The 20883-nt window shown below is 44.9% G+C and overlaps 1 protein-coding gene across 2 annotated transcripts in view; it reads left to right on the top strand.

Moving 5' to 3' along the window:
* The window catches only part of LOC133450373 (GDNF family receptor alpha-2-like), an 81992-nt gene extending 61389 nt beyond the window's left edge, over nucleotides 1-20603 (top strand). The window contains exons 7-8 of one of the 2 annotated variants that reach the window (XM_061728938.1): nucleotides 6152-6276; nucleotides 18024-20603. In XM_061728938.1, coding sequence (XP_061584922.1) covers nucleotides 6152-6276; nucleotides 18024-18146 — 248 coding nt within the window. In that variant the 3' untranslated portion in view covers nucleotides 18147-20603. The other variant, XM_061728939.1, reaches the window with a different exon arrangement.
* Nucleotides 20604-20883: the final 280 nt, after the last annotated feature.

Here is a 20883-nt window from a genome sequence, read left to right on the forward strand (position 1 = left end):
TGGGTTACCGTTTTAGCTGAGTCTGCAGGATGAGGGATGAGGCTGGGAGCTGAGGAGGCGTCTTGAAAAATAACACAAAATGCAGCATTTCCTCTCTGCAGTCAAGGGGAACAAGCGATAAACTTCCACTTCCACTGGGGACAAGGATATATACAAAAACATAAACTTACCGTACTATACAGTGCAATACATAATCAAACCGTGTCGTTCTTCAAGACATTAAAATAACATTTTATGAAAAAAAGTTGTATCCTCAGCCTGGATATACAGGTTTAAAATGTAATGTTGCCAGTAATCTTTTGGGAGGTAATGATTACTTTTTTTAAACGAGTAAAAAAAACAAAAAACAAATACCTTTTCTGTAATAAGTCCAAAAGCTACGTTGTTCTCCCAAAACAAGAGTTAATTAATCGTATCATTATTGGAAAAAAAACAACAACAAAAAAGTACTTGTGTCCAACTGGACTCTCAGCAGTCTGACCAGCACATATTCATGCTGTCCTCCTATGTGATTTCTTGCCTGTGTTGTTCTCTCAGATGGAAGTGGCTTTGGACAAAAGCGTCTGCTAAATGACATTAGTATTAGTAGCAGTAGTAGTAGTAGTAATAGTAGTAGTAGTAGTAGTAGTAATACTAGTAGTAGTAGTAGTACATGTTTCTGTTCTCTTTACATTTCACCGAAAGGATTTTCATTACGTTTCAAGTCAGAGCTACTGGTCAAAGAATAATTTGTTAGCTAAGCTTTACCAACTTTACTTTAACAAAAAGGAGCACACCAATGGACAGGTCAACTTTTCCAACATATTTGCATCCATCCATTAACCACCACTTATTTGCATTCAGGTCGCATTAGCAGCCTAACAAGAGAAGCCCAGGGTAATTTTTTTTTACATCAGGTAATATTCCATAGAGCAGAGAAATGTATGTATGATTAGTGCCATGGACTTTTGGTTGACACCCGCCGTAGCCACTGGCCTCCTCTGATCCATAGTACTTAACACTATATGGACTTCTGAGCTGTGAATAAAGACCTAACATAGCATAGTCATTCATATTTTAAAGATACTATGTTTTTGTTGTGCTATTAGCTAGCCAAGCATTGGTTAAAGGCAATGTTTTAAGCAGGAGCTCCCATTGCAAATGTTCACCAGCATCTCGACAGCTCCATGTGTGTGGACCAGCTGAAGGAGCCAGGAGCCATGGCACATCATTTCAGGATCCTTCCAGCAGAAGCCTGCTGGGACTCACAGTTAATCAATCCAAACACCCAGCCACAACAGGTCTAATCAGGTCTAACCAAGCCGAGCAGCAGGGGGTCCCAGCTATGCTCTGCTATTTCTCACTACACCTTTGGAAGCATTCATTTGGATGTCATTTGGGTAACAAAACTCTAAATGAAGAGGGTTGATCATAACAAATGTACAGCAATACTATTTAGCATCATAGGTTAGACTTGGCTAAGTAAGCCAAGCTAAAATGGGTAACTTTGACTGACTTAAGGGGGACATGTTTCAGACAGCTTCCCAGGCCTATTCGTTCCCCCCATTTGCGACGTGGTGCCATGCAGTAAAAGGGGGAAAGAGGCTTCAAAAGCACTCTTCGAAAAACCTTTGGGAATGTCACATTCATCTGTAATCAAAGTAGACTGACTCATTAAATGTGTTTCTGTGTTAGTCCCACCCCCACCCCTTTGCTGCTGTGTCCTTTCAAAGGTCACTCAGAGTTCAAAAGTTCAAAACTGGATGAACAAAGCAAAAGGAAGAAGATGGGAGGAGCAGAGAGCATACAGGCACCCAAAACAAAAAAGTCAACATGCTGGGGCCGCAAAATGTGCAAAACAGCCTTAAATCTCCAGCATCTATCTGTGCTAGCATGCAGATGAAGGAGGACAGCAGGTAGATGAAGGGCTTGAGAAATTAGATTGGGGAGAAGAAAGAAAAGTATAGAAGAGTACGGTATGCAAGTAAAAATGGACACAGAGGAAATAACATTTGGCTGTTTTGAGATGTTAATGATAATCCTGAGTAACATTTATTCTATTAAAATGGATGGTTAATAAGGCTGTGCAATGACACAACCATCAACTGCTTCAGTCTACCAGCCTCTTTGTCACCCATCACTGTGTTAACATTTATTGTGACATGATTGGTGTATTATTTGTTTAGTGTTTAAAACGTCATTAACAGAGACAAAGAAATGAAATAAAAATATAAATTAATTTAATTTAATTTAAAAAAGTAACAAAAACAAATCCATAGCCAAGAACTGGCGAGAAAATGTTGTCAGTAGATAGATTTTCTATATTGATATAACAGTTCACAAGAGTAATAAAGTTATGTAGGTAATACACTACACAGCACAAACACTGCATAAAACATACCGTAGAGTGAGGAAGATATTTTGGTATAGGGCCTGTAAAACACCCACTGATAAGAATATTCAAGAATATTTATATTATAATTGTTTGCACATTCCTGTATGTATCGCAGGAATTTATTGCCTGTTGTTGAAAATGAAATTCTATTTATATTGTATCAAGTCAATTGATAATAAGGCATAGATTTTAGTAAGGTAGATTCATAAATTAACTTATCCCACGGTCTGTCAAGGAAAACTGGTTTTAACAGTTTTATCATGTTGAAGATACTGTGTATGATATGATATTTTTCTCTTGAGTATGGATATTATGAACTTCACAGCCGCATGATTGGAGTCAGTCAAGAGTGAGCATGTACAGTGATACTTGCTTATTATGAGTGAGCCAGTCAACGAGTAGACTGCTAGACTTCCACTAGTCCACTTGGGACCATCACCATCACACTGAAGCGCTACTTTCCCCTTCTGAAGCTCCTGATTATTTCCCAGAATCTTCTTGGAGTCAAATGAAAGCTATTTTCCAGCGCCTCACTAAACTCCTTCCACATCCAAATGTTTGCCTCAGCAATAGCACACACTGCAGTCTGCTTGACCTAACGGTCCCTGTCTGCTTCTTTTGAAATCCCAGTCGCTAACCAAGCCTCTTCAGCTTCACAGCCTCCCTCACCACAAGCTTCTGGATTGGCACAATAGCAGATGCTGGCAGCTTTGCCACAACAACTCTTGTCAGTTGCCTTGAGTATGGAGGCACAGATTATTACTCATTCAGACACAATGTCCTCCACCTCCTCCAAGGTACAGCTGAGGCTCTGAAAGTCATTTCTTTTCTAACACGACTATAAGCCTTAGATCATTGCTTTGGTGGAAAAGCTCTACAGCTCGTCTGCATCACAAACACACTGATGTCATCACTGCCAAGGTCATCACTGTTATAAACTTGATCTTGTATATAAAGAATTCAAAATGATAATCACACATTGACGTTTACCCATAACATGACAAATCCACCTCCTATAAAGGTGTTTCTGTTGAAAGACAGCCTTGCCTGCTCCATACACCTAGTGTTCCCTACCAACAGATTGCTGCTATCCTTGTCTTTGAGATCAAGGTTGGAGATACTTTGTGCCTTTTCGTAAACGTTTCAAATGTAACCTGATAAACAGGTCAGTTTTCACTGCATATTTCTTTATATTTAATTCCATTGGTTGAAATGAGGTATTATGATATGACTGGATAACTAACGAATCCTGCCATTCAGGGAGAAAATGTTTCATATCACATGCATCATACCAGAAAATGTTCAGTGAGAAAACTCCTTCATGTTGTGCAAAGCTGGGGCTTTTTAGTGAGTTTTAGGGGCTGAGAAAGTCCAAATTGTAGGATGGAGTATGGCTACTCTCTTATTTTAAAACTAAAAATATAATTTTAATATCAGTTCTTCACGCGACCATTGATCTGCGCAGTGAGGCTAAAATCAAGGGAAAATGTAATTTCACTATCAGTGTCAACACACACAACACAATGAAGGTTTTAGCATGATGTTTTTTTCATCTGTTTATTTGTCTTAAGAATTTGTACAATGATTGATTGCGAAAAAATTGTGGAAGTTAAAAACATGCTAAGAATTGATAAAATACTTGTATCTAAAAATACTAAAATCTCTAAAAAAAAAAGAAAAGAAAAATTTGAGTAAAAGTTCAAAAAGGAGTGGAGGAGGATTTCATACTTCTAAATAGTCCTTATCAAGTAAAACTTAGTCGTTGCAGGTCAGACTGAGATAAAACTGGGAGTCTTGAGAACACTTAGAAGGTGAGATGTGCACTTTAATAGTTGAGACTCAAAAAAAAAAGAAAAGAAAAGGGTGCTTACATCTACACCGCTTACATCTCTAAATTGAAAAAAAAAAAACACTGTTAATCGTTGGTTTGTATATAATTATATTAATAAGTAAGCCAAAATAAAATAAAATAAATAAAGAAGTTCTGAGAATGTATTGCAACAACTGGTCTGAAAAACATCTTAACCTTTCTTCATTTAAAGTTGTATTAAATTCCTCCAAAGATTCTTCATGACATGCAGACAGCTTTCTGGAAGCTTTCCACCTTCATTTGGTTTTTCTATATGTAACTCTTATACTACACACACTGCCTATATAATAAGTGTGTTAAAAACATAAAACATGACATGTTTTATAATACACTATTTTCTAAATATCCAGAGAGGTCAACATGAAACATGTCAAACATAAAAGAATCATCAATGGCCGTCTGAACCCTGTTTCCTTCCCCCATCATTCATCTTTTTTTTCTTTTCATTCATTTTCTGTTACTTCATCTGTCCCTGCAGGGAGAACAATGTATCCCATGCCCAGGGGTTAAGGAAAAACGTACTCCTTTAAAAAATTATATTGCTACAAGCAATGAGCTTAATCACTCAGTGGAACATCTGAGTGCAGTGAAATATCCGAGGTGGGGACCCTCCAGCCAAGTAGCTTGATTTATGACTTTTTCCCTCATCCTGAAAAAAATCTGTGGGGGAAAAGCTTTAGCCAACCCTGACAAACAGATGTGTAACATCACATGTCTCAGTGGTTCTCCGCCAGCGTGTTCCTCAGTGATGAGCTTGAGTCTTCTCTCTGGTGTTTTTTGTCAATTGTCCATCAAAAATAAAAACACAATGCCTACTTTTGAATATGTTATCTGAGTAGGTGCACCTTTTTCTTCAGTGTACCTTTTTTATTGTTCCGTTGAGCTTTATATATACTACTCTATGTGGGTGGACTGAGGATGTGATAGACGAATGCACCAGGAGTACCGCGACTGTGTGGCCAACAGATTATGCACGTGAATTGGTGTGGTGGTGGGTGAATGCCCTTCCTCCTTTGTTTGGGAATGTTTTGAATTTGATCAGTCCTATAAATCTATTCAGAGTCATCTCTGAACGCTGACCTTATAATGGCAGTGGCTACCAAGCAATTACATGCCTTGCCTTCTCTCTTGTTGAAAAAAGAGAAACTCATGTTTTAAACGGATGAGCAGTGAAAAGGTACTCAGCCCCTATTTTACCATATCTAGCAGAAAAGCTGACTGAACAGGGATTTATCACATTTTTGCAGACTTGCACGTACACTTCCTAACTTACACACACCCGTACAGTATTTCTGCAGTCGCAGATACACAACCACTCATATAGAAATTCACAGAGTGCCATCCTCTGTTTGAACTGATTGATATGCTGCTTTTAAGACATTCAATTTCCATTCTGTGTCTACAAACAAATTGGGCTTCATCATCTCAAGTGTGGACATTATGTTAGAATTTGATGAGCTTTGTGCAATTTGTGAAAAGCTGTTGCAACATAAAAACGTTTTTGTAATGAGCCAAGACCATAAACCAAAGTTGACAAATTAGTCCATTGTATCTATGCAGGATTTCCTTACAAAAGGATAATTACTTGCTAAATTGACAGAATAAACATAAAAGGCAGCACAGTTTACAATATTAAACATAAGAAAATATCTGCATTTTGTAGGACAATAAATGTCTCAGCAGCACCCTATTGGCAAATTTCACAAACAAAAATCTGAATGCGAAAGCTGTCTGTGATTAGCTTGGCATGCGACTCTCAAGCATACTGACAAAGCAAAAAGACTCTCTGTACTTTCTGGGCCAGGGAACCTAAACGTTGATTTAGAGCTGTCTGTGTTATCTGGCTGTTGGGACGCGAGTCAAAAACAAACGGCTTCACACTTGGTCTATTTATTCTGTTCACACAGGAAATGCCATTCAAGCCTTTGGTTATGGGATGGACAACACAGCTCCAAGTCCTTCAGCGACATCGAAAGCAGGATCTGATTGGTCGACAGACATCTTAGAGCATTCCTCTGTCATTATTGGAAAGGTGACTATTTTGCAGCAAACATTTGTCTGTTGGATCTCCCAAATGTTACGGTAACTTTATATGTAAAATTGGTTGAATTACTATAACTGTGTGTGTGTGTGTGTATGTATGTATATATATATATATATATATATATATATATATATATATATATATATATATATATATATATATATATATATATATATATATATATATATACTGTACATTTCCATCCTTTCCCAGCGACTTCTTTGCATGAAAATTGTCAGAATGAATCCATCTCAAAAAAGAACCACAAAAATACTTCTCTACTCTTTATCCATAAAAGGAGGATTTTGTGCCGTTGCAAAATCCTAAACCTCAGCATGCTGCACTATTCACATCGCATCCCGTCTTGCTTGACAATGCAATTAGCACATCAAAACAGATGATTTACAATGTGAAAGTTTATGCTACACCCAAGATGATGACATCTGCTTGAAACATTTTATTTCTCTCTCAGACAATAGAATAGTGAAAGGAACGCGAGATGGAGGATTTTAATCTGGATTAGAGGTTCTGAAATACTGGCCCAGGGCCTGTTCTCTGATGGATCCGTCTACATTGAAGGCTGCAGTAAATTTAAATAAAACTGGGTTCAACATCCGGAGCAGACAAAAACATCTCCTTATACTGTGCTGCACGAATGCAAGGATGTTTGTCTTTTAATAGAACTGTACTTCATTTTCTCCTTAAAACAAATACGTGAACATGACAGGATCACGTTGTCCACAGAAGTCTCCCCCTCTCTTACTCTGCCTCTCTTGATCAGCAAAGAAAATTGTTCACACTGCACTTTAGGCCAAGAAGAGCTTTTTTTCTCCTTTTTTGTCTAGCTGTCAAGTTTGATTAGTTCTCACAGTGAAATATGATCGTGTTTTACAGACGTATTTCAGATGAGCAGTGCAGCCCTCAAGTGTGTGACTAATGATGTTTTTTCACCTTTGCAGGAGACCCAGTCACCCCGCTTAGCTGCATTGAACACTGTGGTATAAAACGTTGCGTTGTAAAACCTTCTGCCACCATTGTTATTCTTCATGTCATTTTTCAGTGACTATTGTGTGTCCAAATCCAAGCAGCTTGCTGTGTTTATGAATGCAAATTTGTTTGTTAAATGAATGTCTCCTATTAGGGCATATCACATCACAGCCATTAAATGGTCCCACTTCACCCGAGGCATTCTGCATTGTGCTTTACGCAGAAGCCCTCATTGTTGAGAAGACAGCGAATTAAAACCTTAAAGATGTTGCAAAGAGGAGAATTAATGAACACGCACGTCCGATAACAATAACAGTGCGTATGCTTGAGAAAGGTGGAGATGGAGGGCTACACATTGCCAGAGAAGGAATAGATGGTGCTTTCTCCAAAGGTTTTGTGTGCATGCGTCAGTATTGATGCACTACTCAGTCCCTGTCTCACTGCAGCATGGTGTTTAATTTATTGTAAAAATGGTAATTAGGAAACAATAAGACATGTGATTACTCAAGCAGGACGTTTATAATTAGAAAGGGAGCTAGTACGGACATTATGGGCGGTCCTATGTTTTCAGACAGCTATGCCTGGCAATTAAAACTTGTCAAACTTCCATTCCAAATACATTAGGAAAGAGTGTTGTTGTTGTGATATAAGTACCATTGGTATAAGAATAACTATTTAATGTTGTGTGTCTTCCCATGGTCTATAAATGATGTGCGTAAAGGAACACTATTGTCATGACAGAGTTTAGGATGATTTGCAGCCTGCAACTTTTCACGTCAGTCGTGCTGTTCCTTTTTGCATTGTACAATTGCTCCAGCTAATTTAGCTTAATTATAATAATTATTGAAAATATCCCATTCAGTTTTTGTGGGCCAAAGCTTGTGAGCAGTGAGTGTGTTAAGGATGCTCCAGGTTAGATTCCCTCTATCTCTTCTATGCATGAGTGCTCACCCTTTCATGCCACAGAATAATGGTTATTTTAAGGATCCTTCACCAGAACACTTTTTTATTATGTGATACTACTAACATGCACAATAAAAATGTGTATCAAGTTCAGTTGACACTGTTCGTACAGCTGATTTGACAAAAGATCTCATCTCACATTGCTGCTGCTTTGGATTCTGATGACACAGACAAGAAAGACATTTGACACAGGCGGAAATTTACGACTGCAAACCAAGGATTTATTATTGTTTTATATATTTATAGGTTTTACATCTGTTATTTTTGGGACTGCAGATGTATTTTATTTGGTAGTATCCACATCTGCACCTACACGGGTTTACACAGTCGGTGACCGACCAAAAGGCAACCCGATCTATAATATTACACAATCGTGGATAAGGAGCATAAGGGGGTCAAGCTGTGAACTTTAGTTTTTTGTTGTTGCAGTCTGTCGCACTATTAATTTTCATATTATGCATCCGTGCGCGAAGGATTTGAAGTGTTAACGTTATTGTTTCAAAAATTAGAATTAGAATTGTTCGTGAGCCATTAGCTCTGCGCATCAACAAGCCTCCATGCTTTGGCCAGTCAGAAAACATATGATCCAAATCTGGTCATTTTTAGGTTAAAAAAAAGGCTCTCCTGGTGGTTCTCATTCATGAGACGTGCTTTTGGACTTATCGTGGAAGCATCGTACCGCTGCAAAAGATTTAAATTGTATGAGCATAATATGGCCCTTTTCCTTTAAACAGCTAACTTCCATACCGGATGCATACCCAACCAATCACCAGCACGCAGAGACAGCGTACCTAGGAAGCATACATGTAAATAGTGCATGTTGAATAGAAACATCTCTCATGTTTCTTGAAACCATTCTGACAACAGAAAGTAGCCCAAGACTTATCAGACAGACAATATGTTTCAGTTTGTCGATTTCTGGGCTGGTATCTGTATTATTGAAACTTTTGTCAGTGCGATATGTCCTCAGCTCTGAGGAGCGGGCTTTTTTTCACCCTTGACACCGTCTCTTGTAAGTTCTATTTCGTCCCTACTGACCGCCAGGCGGTGCTGTAAGCACTGGATATCTCCCCTCGCGCATGCGCATGTCGAGTACAATACCAACAATGTCACGTCACCCGTGACCCCTGCATGACCCCCGGAAGGGGTATATCTTCCGGGGTCAAGCATGGGATCGGCTCCTCATTCTTCTCGCATCGCGCTGAAGTACAGGACGGAAATAGAAGGCTGGTTAAAAGCTTCTTCCTTTCCTCCCTGAAACCGCCGGCCTCTGTGCAGCTTCGTGCCGTAAGGTAGGAGTAACGATCTCTGTCGTCCTCCAAGAGGCTGTGGCCACGCGGTATTTATTGGTGTTCGTTGCGGCGGCGGCGGCGTCTCCCCGCCCCGCCCCCCTGGGCCAGCTGGCAGAAGGTAAGCTGTTGGCTGCGCCCGACACCTGAATATTCTGTGCAGTTATTTTTTCTGCAAAAAAAAAAAAAAAAAGGGACAGAAAGGGATTATTTTTTTTTTCTAAAAAAAAAAAAAAAAACACCTTTTTTTTGTCCTTCTTACAGCCGTGGTGAAGGCCACGCCCCTCTCCCACCGGCACACTTGTGGTGACGGCAGCGTTTCGCTCCCTCTCCCACTTTATTAAAGTGACAACATTATTTTTTTCCTTGCAGATTATTTTTTCTTTTAAAAAAAAATAAATAAATAATATAAGAAAGGAAAAGAACAGCGCCTTTTTGCCTGTTTTGTGGCCGTGGTGACGGCAGCGTTTCCGCTCCCTCTCCCACCGGCTCGTTCAGGGTGACGGCAGCATTTGCTCCCTCTCCCACTTACTGTTGTGATATTGTTATTTTTCCTTGCAGTTATTTTTTATTTTTTTTCTTGAAAAAAAAAAAAAAAAAAGGAAAAGAAACAAGAGAGGATTGTTCTCTTCTTTTTGAGTAAAGACGCCTTTTTTTGCCTTTTCTCATAGCCGTGGTGACGGCAGCGTGGCCCTCCCCTCTCCCGCCGGCATATTGGCGGTGACGGCAGCGTGCTCGCTGTGGTGACGGCAGCGTTTCCGCTCCCCTCTCCCACTGACACACCCATATTGACGGTAGCGTGGCTGCTCCCCTCTCCCACCTGCATATCGGTGGTGACGGCAGCGTGCTCGCTGTGGTGACGGCAGCGTTTCCGCTCCCCTCTCCCACTGACACACCCGTATTGACGGTAGCGTGGCTGCTCCCCTCTCCCACCTGCATATCGGTGGTGACGGCAGCGTGCTCGCTGTGGTGACGGCAGCGTTTCCGCTCCCCTCTCCCACTGACACATCCGTGCTGACGGTAGCGTGGCCCTCCCCTCTCCCGCCTTCATATTGGTGGTGACGGCAGCGTGCTCGCTGTGGTGACGGCAGCGTTTCCGCTCCCCTCTCCCACCGACACCTACGTGGTGACTGCAGCGCGTCCGCTCCCCTCTCCCACCGGCACATCCGTGGTGACGGCAGCGTGACCGCTCCCACCGACACATTCGTGTGAACGGCAGCGTGTCCGCTCCTCTCTCCTGCCAGCACATCCGTGGTGACGGCAGCGTGTCCGCTCCCTCTCCCACCGGTCCCTGTGATGGAGCGTTCATGCCCAGGGTGCATGGCCTCCCTGGATCCTGCGGTTGACCAGGACCTCTGCGTGTCATGCCTGGGCCCTGAGCAGCCGGGGCCGTCTGCCAGCCTCCCCTCATCCCAGCCGGGGTCTTCGCTGAAGCGATCGGCGAAGAGAGTGGTGGGGGCCCCCAAACGACGGCGGATGACGAGCCAGCTCTCCTCGAAGGTAGATCGCTTGGCTGCCGACATGGAGCAGATGAAGGCGCTCCTCCTCAATCTGCAACCTGGTACTGGCCAGGTGGAACCTGCCGTGCCAGAGTTTGCTCTGGGGTCGCCACCGCCGCTGCCAGAGGACGCAATCTCCATTGCAGCCTCGGCGAGCCACTTCAACGTGTCATCAGGGGACCCGGCCTCACAGCGCTCGGGGTTCTCCTCGCGCTCATCTGCCCAGAGCTCTCGGGAGGGGACGGTTTGTTCCTCCGTGCAGAGCATTATCCGCACTGCCCTGGCACACTTGCAGCTGGATGCACCGCGTGCGGAGGTGGCCTCTAGCGCCTTCCACAGGCGCAATCCTTCTCCGGTGGAATTCACCATTCCGCCTTCGTCGGATTTTTTGAGGGAGCTGCACTCATGCTGGAGAGATGTCACAGCCCTCTCCAGGCTAACAGCTGATGACCGTGCTCTGACGGCGATGGAGGACGCTGCAGTGGCTGGTCTCCACCACATGCCCCCCATCGAGCCCTCCATTGCAGCACTGATAGTGGCTCCTGATGAGGCTCTGAAGCCAGATCCCAAGTGCCCCTCTACCCAGTGTAGGGTTACTGATGGGCATATTTGTAGGGCTTATGACACAGCGGCGCGCATCGGCCGGCTGGGGAACACCCTTTCTCATCTGCTACTGGCCCTCTCCACCTCCCTGCAGGATGCACAGGTGGATGATTCCACACGGGACTTGTGTGATGTGTCCCTACAGGCTTTTGCCTCCCAGACGAGGGAACTAGGGCGGCTGATGTCCACCCTGGTGCACACGCGCCGTCATGTCTGGCTGGCGCAGTCACCCCTGACAGAGACTGCTCGTAGGGTTCTTCGTCAGGCACCGGCAGAACCGGGGGAGCTGTTTGGGGCAACTGCCCTGGAAGCTCTGAACCGCACCGCCCTGGCCGATGAGACCAGGCAGCGACTGGTGCACCTTCACAGGAGGGCGCCCGCTTCCAGTACACCGAGGGGCCCTTCGTCCGCCCCTGGACGTCGCCCCCAGCCTCCTGCCCGCAGGAGCCAGCGCAGCTCCCAACGGCCCGTTGGACAGCCTGCCGGGGGGTTTCGCCCCCCTGTGCGCGGACCGCCCCAGCAGCGTCGGGGTGTTGGCCTCGACCATCGCCCCCCCGGCACGTCCAGAGGCCGGGGGAGACGGCGCTAGGGCCACGGGGCCGGTCGTCGGCTGCTTTTCCCGGCAGCAGCTCAGTCACTGGGCTGCCTGCTCGTCGGACCCCTGGGTAATTTCCACCTTAACCCACGGGTACGTACTGCAGTTCCGACACCGGCCCCCTACCTCCGGCCGGGTCAAGATGACCGTCATCAGAGACCCGGCGAACATTCTGGCTCTGACTCAGGAGTTGTCCGTCCTGCTGGCCAAGGGCGCCATTGTGCCGGTAGACCCCCTGCTGCAGCCCCAGGGGTTCTACTCAACCTACTTTCTCGTCAGCAAGAAAGACGGCGGCCTTCGTCCCATCTTGGACCTGAGAGGCCTCAACGGGTACATGAAGGCCCTGCCCTTCCGGATGCTGACCACAGCAGATGTTCTGCGTGCGGTCGGTCAGGGGGAGTGGTTTACGACGGTAGATCTACAGGACGCTTACTTTCACGTGCCGATTGCGGCACAGCACCAGCGGTTCCTGAGGTTCGCCTATCAGGACCGCCATTACCAGTTCAGGGTGCTCCCGTTCGGGCTCTCCCTGTCCCCAAGAGTTTTCACCAGGTGCGTGGCGGCAGCCCTCGCTCCCCTGCAGGCACAGGGTATGAAGGTTCTGCCGTACCTGGACGACTGGCTGATATGCGCGCCGTCCCGAGAACAAGTGGTGGCAGACACGGCCCTCCTTTTGTCGCATGTGGCCAAACTAGGACTCACAGTGAACAGAGGGAAGAGCTGTCTGGCTCCCTCCCAGCGAGTCGCCTACTTAGGATTGGTACTCGACTCGGTGACCATGAGGGCCTGTCTCTCACCGCGGCGTGTGAGCGACATCCTGCGGCTCCTCCCCCGATTCAGGAGGGGCAGACGGCTGCCTTACCTCCAGTTCCTGCAGCTTTTGGGCAGATTAACAGCCGCCTCGGCTGTTGTGCCTTTGGGCCTGCTGAGGCTACGCCCCCTGCAGATGTGGCTGAACAGCCTTCGCCTGGATGCCGAAAGGCACAGGCACAGGCTAGTCAGGGTGTCGCAGGTGTGTGTCCATGCCCTGGCACCCTGGAAAGACGGGGCATTCCTGCTGGGGGGTGTGCCCTTGGGCACTATCACCTCCTTCCGGGAGACTGTCACCGCAGATGCCTCCCTCTCGGGGTGGGGTGCTGTTTGGCGCGGCAGGCCTGCCCAGGGGCAGTGGTCTGCGCGGGACCGCACACGCCACATCAATGTGCTGGAGCTCCGTGCTGTACACCGAGCACTCGAGCACTTTTTACCTCACCTATGGGGGAGGCACGTACTGGTTCGGTCGGACAATGTGTCCACTGTCTCCCAGATCAACCACCAGGGGGGCACCGGGTCTGCACAGCTGCTGCAGGTGTCCCGGGGCCTTCTGACGTGGGCCGCTCCTCACCTCCTCAGCCTGCGGGCGATATACCTGCCAGGGGTCAGGAATCAGGTGGCAGACTTCCTGTCCCGACACAAGCCTCCCCCAGGAGAGTGGCGGCTTCATCCGGAGGTAGTGGGGATGATTTGGGTCCTCTTCGGCAGAGCGGTGGTGGACCTCTTCGCCTCGGGCGTCTCGGCTCACTGCCCCCTCTGGTTCTCCTGGACAGAGGAGACCAGTCCTCTGGGTCAGGATGCCCTAGGGCACGAGTGGCCCGACGGGCTCCTGTACGCGTTCCCCCCACTACCTTTAATCCTTCCGACGTTGCAGAGGGTCCTCCAGAGAGGTCACAGGCTCCTCTTGGTGGCCCCCTTCTGGCCGGGGAGACCATGGTTCCCACTACTCCGGAGGCTCTGCTGCGGCACGCCATGGCGCCTACCCGACCGGAGGGACCTTCTGTCCCAGCTGGGGGGTCGGATTTGGCATCCCGACCCCCGTCGCCTTCAACTCTGGGTCTGGCCACTGCAGGGCCCGACCCGTTAGTGTCAAGCTGTACTGAGCCCGTCAGGGCTACCATCTTGAACGCTCGTGCGCCCTCCACCCGCCTCCAGTATGAGTGCAAGTGGAGGAGATTCTCTGCCTGGTGTGCGGACAGGGCAGAGGACCCTATGCTTTGCCCTGTGGCCACGATCCTGGAGTTCCTTCAGTCCCTCCTGGATGATGGCCGTGCTCAGTCCACCTTACGGGTGTACGTGGCGGCCATTTCATCACGACATGCCCTGGTCGAGAATGCCACCGTGGGGTGCCACCGGCTGGTTTCTCTCTTTCTTAGGGGGGCTCTGAGGCTGCGCCCCCCGAGGACCCCAAGGGCCCCGGTGTGGGACCTGTCTATGGTACTAGGTGCCCTCTCTTCTCCACCTTTTGAGCCCTTGGCCCAGGTGGACCTGAAGTGTCTTTCTATGAAGACGGCTTTTCTCCTCGCTATGACGTCAGCAAAGCGAGTCAGTGAGTTACATGCCCTGTCAGTCAGCGGGTACTGCCTGAGGTGGAACCCGGATGGCTCAGGGGTTACGTTGTGGCCGAACGTGGCGTTCCTGCCCAAGGTCCTGCCACGCGATCATGCTAATCGGCCTATCCAGCTTGCCCGGTTCGACCCCGAGCCTGCGGAGGGTGGGCCAAGCCCTTTGTGCCCCGTACGGGCCCTTACTGCTTATGTTGCTGCCACCGCGCCTGTGCGACGGTCGGAGCAGCTTTTTATCTGTCATGGTGGCCCTAACAGGGGGCGCGCTATTTCTAGACAGCGCCTGTCCCACTGGGTGGTGGACACCATCGAGCACGCCTACAGGGCCAGTGGCCGCCCCTTACCAGTGGGGGTGAGATGCCACTCAACCAGAAGCGTTGCAGCTTCTTGGGCTTCCCTGAAGGGGGTGCCTCTGGAGGACATCTGCGCAGCAGCTTCGTGGACGTCGCCGGACACCTTCTCCAGGTTTTACCGGATCAATGTCGCCACTCCCCAACCATTGGGCGTGGTTCTACTCCCGGGTCCTTCTGCCCCTGATCAGTGAGGTATGTGACCGGGATTCTATGTGACATTGTTGGTATTCGTCATCCAGTGCTTACAGCACCGCCTGGCGGTCAGTAGGGACGAAATAGAACGAAAGTTACGCCTGTAACTACGGTTCTATGAGTCCCGGATGACCGCCAGGCCTGCCGGTCACTCCGAATCCTCGTGCTCTCGCGAGAAGATTCTAGGAGCCGATCCCATGCTTGACCCCGGAAGATATACCCCTTCCGGGGGTCATGCAGGGGTCACGGGTGACGTGACATTGTTGGTATTGTACTCGACATGCGCATGCGCGAGGGGAGATATCCAGTGCTTACAGCACCGCCTGGCGGTCATCCGGGACTCATAGAACCGTAGTTACAGGCGTAACTTTCGTTCTATGTTCTAATCACAGTTTTTTTTTTCTCTCACTGCTTTAGTTTTCACTCACTGTTTCATTTTCTTTGACAGCAAAGATGACATGGTGTGTTTGGCATAAAATGTGGGCTTTAAAACCCTGAAGGTTCCCCACAAAGCATCACTGCGTGACAAGGCGAGACAGACTCGATATGACAACTATTCACGGAAAAGACATAAAAGTGGAACATTATTCTCTGATTATGGAGTCCACCATTTCTGGATGCATTGATCATTGCACTGTGCTGAATCATGGCATGAAACATTCATACCTTAAAAATACACTGGACTGCGATGTCATATGTTCTCAAGTACATAAACAAGTAGCAAAGGATAGAAAAAAATACTACATTTGAAAGGAAATCCCTATTTCTGCTATTTTATAGGAAGAAAACTGCCCCCCCCCCCTTAATATTTTAATACATTTATGTGATGTTGTATGAACTCTTAATATCACTTGCTATTTTCTCACCATCATCACACTAGAACTCAAGTAAATTATTAGAATTTTAGTGCTGCCAAGTCAGGAAATGAGTTTTTCTAAATTGAACTAGTCATTTTTAATTAATTTAGTTGGATTTATTGTGTTGATGTAAAGCTATAGTTCAAAAGCAGCCTCATAAATGGGAAGCTAGAATCGTCATGCGAGTATTGTGTAACGCTGTCACTGTTTATTTTCAGCTCAATTGAACGGAATTGACTGTGAACAGAAGCTCCATAACACAGGGCTGCTCGATAGTGTGCCTTGGGGAAAATCCAGCCCTGTTCCATTGTAAATTTGACAATGTGCTGATTGATATTAGAAATTGACATCAACACGAGGAGCTGGTTCAGTAACAAGTGTGATAGTTTAAATATGCATGTTTGACGGTTTTCAATCCTCTATCTCTTTGTGTGTCTCTTCAAGTATGAGCGCACGAGTGCATGCTTTTGACACTGGTTGTATTCTGTATCAGAGCATGCACGTGCATTCATGCGACCATGTTTCAGTCAACCGCTTATGTGCACGTGTGCGCTCTCGCAAGCCTGCGTGGATGTGAGGATATTGGCTGCAGCCAGAGATCTGGACTCATGTCAACACACTGCTGCCACACATCACTGCCCCTGCTAATTAATTGGCTTTTAGTTGCGGATGTGTTTGGTGCATTGTCAAGCTACCCAGTGCTGTCCCTACAAACATCCCTCTTTCTCTTTCTTTTTTGGCAGCTGTCATTTCAATCTTTTCTTTGTCAAGTGTGAATGCACAAGCCTAGGTACCGTGATAACAGCAGCTATTTTGGATACTGCTCCTTTCTCTCCTTCATGCTCCTTTCGCCCTGTTTTTTTCCCATTACAGGAAAAGAAAAAAGAAATGTGACTGTCTCATTAATACAATTCAACACTATTTTCTTGCTTCATTATTTATTTTCTCATTTATACATTACCTTGTTTTGGTGAAAGATGAGGCACCGGTAAATATCTGAGCAGAAGATTCTTTTTTTCTGTGTACAGGGAAATGGACCAGTGCAATCTCTGCAGAGGTTGCTTTGGTGAAGATGAAGTGAGGGAAAGGTAGTGGAGGAGGAGGAGGAGGAGGAGGAGGAGGAGAAAATGTTTCATGTTATGATGTGCCTCTGTATTGCTGTGCTGGACTGAAAATGGTACCACTGCAAATTGAGCAGGACTTCTTTCACTTGAAGGCAAATGGTTATGCTTGGTGCTACGAGAACCCAAGAAAATTGGAAAAGTATTCAAAATGCAACCAATTTTATGGAACAGCATATAACGAAGGCCATTGTGTGGCTATAACTAGTGGAACTATGGAGGCCATAGAATTTAATATGAGCTCTGATTCCATATCTGCTCTGCTGAAATGCCAACAGTGTGGTAAACTGCATTTTCAGTTTGCTCATTGTACACAAAGCTGCTTTCTCCTGTCCATAATTGTGTAGTGTTCTGATTGTATACTGTCAAAAATATGGTGTTACAATTTTCTTGGCCCTTTTTGCTTCTTGTAAAGTATGCCTTATAAAATATTGAGGAGAAATCCACAGCAGCTGCTGAGTTGTTTAATACATGTTTGGCATCGTAGCATGTTTTTCTTGTAAATACAGCCTGTAATGATAGCTTTAAAAACTGTTTAGAGACTTGCTGGCACAACCTTAAAGCATTTAAGAGAGGGGGGGAAAAGCTTTCCTTTGTTGCCAACTTGTTTAAGAAGCAAGGCGCATACTAAGCAGGGCCTGAAATATACTTAACATATCAAAACATTAATTTGATCAAACAGTCAATGATTGTGCCAAGGAGGGTACGCCATGGATATAACATCTCACTCTGACTCTTGTGTTTTTCTTTCCAGCTCTGACCCTGTGTTGTCTCACCTCCCTGCTATCTCCTCTGTTCCCTTATCAAATGCCAGAACAGAAAAAACAGCGTGACAGTCTGAGTCATGTCTAACCTTTTACACATCTTTCTCTCTCTGTGTGTCCTTCTATCTGCCCAGCCTGATCCAATAAATGGTGGCCCAGACCTGGGAGAGGATCATTCTCCCTGTTTCTGTGCCAGCGTCTGGGCTCTGCTCCCTAGCTTGGCTTTGGCTCTGATCCTGGCCCAGCATGCCTTGTAGAAAAGCCAGAAGGAGAAGAACGAGGTCATCCACCCACTAGCTGATCCCAAGCACAGAAGACGTTGTTGCTGAGATTGATATTACGTAGGCCAAATCTCTGGTGACAGTTGACTTGAAAGAGGAATACAGATGGATGAGAGAGGTGGAAATTACAGACATTTGTGAAACTGTGACTTTATTGTTCATTTGATGCTATGTCCGGACTGACCACAACTGTGATGGAGCACATGGCTTTACAATGGACCTTTGGTAGAAAAGGCCAGGAAGGGAGCAACTTTTCTTCTTCTGCGCTGAGACACAGACACTTGGAAAACCCGGAGAACTGAAGCTGCAGCAGGTTTCTCATTGAAGGAGGGAGAGAAGAAACTAACAAAATTATTGAAGAAGGCAAGAGTGTCAGAAAAGAAACTTTTGAAGAGAGAAGGAGCATGAGGTAAATATAGAAAAGTGCAAGCAAAAAAATAGAATAAAATATGTTTTTTGTAATGAAATGGGTTTTGATTCAATCTTCTCTTGGAAGGACAAACCACAAACTTGGTTGGATGAAGGTAACTGCATTATGTCTTTTCAACACTAGTGTAAACTCTAAACTTTAAAGCCTACTCAGTGTTCTTAGTGTTGGTACAGTATAGTATCCGTGGCCATAATCTATCTGCCGTACAGGTGCTTATCAAACAGATGGTGAAGCTGATGATGTGATCAATTAATGGTTATATGGTCATTTAAGATGTTGTTGTTGACTGTGGGTGTTCACCATACGTCCACCTGTACATGTGTATATTTCTGTCCCTATGTTTATATATATATATATATATATATATATATATATATATATATATATATATATATATATATATATATATATATAAACAACCCTCTTTTCTGTCATTTGACTTAATGATGTTCAGTACCTTGAAAGGACATTATTGTATGCTAAGCCCAGTATTGCTACCGATAGAAGGTCTTCATTATCTGCATTTATATTCATCTATTAAGGTTTGATCACAAAGAATGTATAAAGCAATGGGATTAAATGAGCTCCAGCTTTGAAAGTCATAGTTTGTCTGTGAAGTCATATACTATGTCTACTGAGTGTGTGAAGTCATTTACTACGATGCATGCGTGTGTTTACACGGGAGACACAAGCTTGTGCGGAGCATTTCAAACTGGAGGTTAATTTTGCCCCTGCAGAGGGTTGAGGTTTGTGATGCATAGTGTAATAATTTTAGGGTTCCTTTGGGGTTGGAGAGTTAAGTTAACCTGAGGCTTTCTGGAGTATACATAATTTTTCTCAGTTCTTTATTCTCCACATTTTAAAAGAAACTTTTTTTCTTTTTTTTAATCCGTAATTGTGAGTTTTTACTTACATGAAACTAGTAATGCTTTCTTTTACCTGTTTGCATGTATGAGAAATTGTCATTCTGGAGATGTTGCTGGGAGTACAACGAAGGTGTTCATCACCCTTAGCAACCAAGTGAGACACAAGCACAAAACATCAAAATCAAATTCAATCCTCCTCCCATTTTGTGCCTCGTCATTTTTTATGTATTTATTTATTTTAAAATTCATATATCAAATGTAATTTGCAGTCTTAAGCCAGGAGTGCCTCTAGGTTTCATAAAGACAGACTGGACTAAATGTCACCTTCATACGTAAGGCTCCCCTGTCGTCTGGACATACACTATTTCTTTAAGGGCAAATTATTTCTATTTGACGCAAAGTTCACAGATTCATACAAGAGCAAGTGTTGTCTTTGGACTTCAGAGTTGGTCTGCAAAACTGATGCCAATCAGAACGCAACTCAGATGCATTAATCTCACATATCACAGAGCATGTTTCCAGACTACATGATGCATAATCACAAGGCAAATTAATTAATTTCCCTTTGGGAATTAATAAAGCATTTTGAATTGAATGACCAATAGAGAACAATTCAAGTACTTGACCACAATAATGATACTATGAAAACACTTTTTTGCCCATGCTTTATTTTCCTTTCCTTTCAAATTATACACTCTGATATGATAAATGAACAGAACACTGACAAACATTCATTGGCATGGTTGTAGATGACAGATTCTTAATTTATTTCTTTATTTAATGCTTATATAATCTTTCCCTGGAGTCAAAAGATCTTGACTCTTTTCCTACAACCACTATATGACAGAAATGTTTATATCCTCAGGCAGCACATCAAGGGTTGTATCGTACCACAAAAACCCATCTTGTAGAACCAAGCAGCCTCATGTTACCGGCTGATTTAGAAATGGTTTACTCTATGTCATGGTTCGCAAATGTAAAATTAAACTCTGCTCAATGTGTTATTGCTCACTGTGGTTGTTCCACAGTATGGTAGCGTCTGGCAGAAATTATATTGATGTCCCCTGAGTTGATTGCTCTGGGCTTCACAGCGTACACAGTACAACGTGAGCCTCACATAGAACGTATATTTTATCTTTATGTGATCCTTTGGCTTGTTGGCGCGTTGATTATTAAAATAAATGCTAACACCTTGTGGTAAAAAAGTACATGCTGCACCATTTTAAGGCTTGTTCGTGAGTTTTTAGAACAAATAAGATATTTTTTCTTTTATCTTAAGTTCAAACTACAAATATATTTTAATATATTTTTTTATCACAGTATGCATCAGTAAGTTGAGCAATTTGTCAAATAAAAGCAGAGATGGTACATATACATGAAAATAAGTCTACTACCCACACACCTACAGTATGAAGAG

This window comes from Cololabis saira, chromosome 9 (assembly GCF_033807715.1).
Source record: "Cololabis saira isolate AMF1-May2022 chromosome 9, fColSai1.1, whole genome shotgun sequence".
Lineage (NCBI taxonomy): Eukaryota > Metazoa > Chordata > Actinopteri > Beloniformes > Belonidae > Cololabis > Cololabis saira.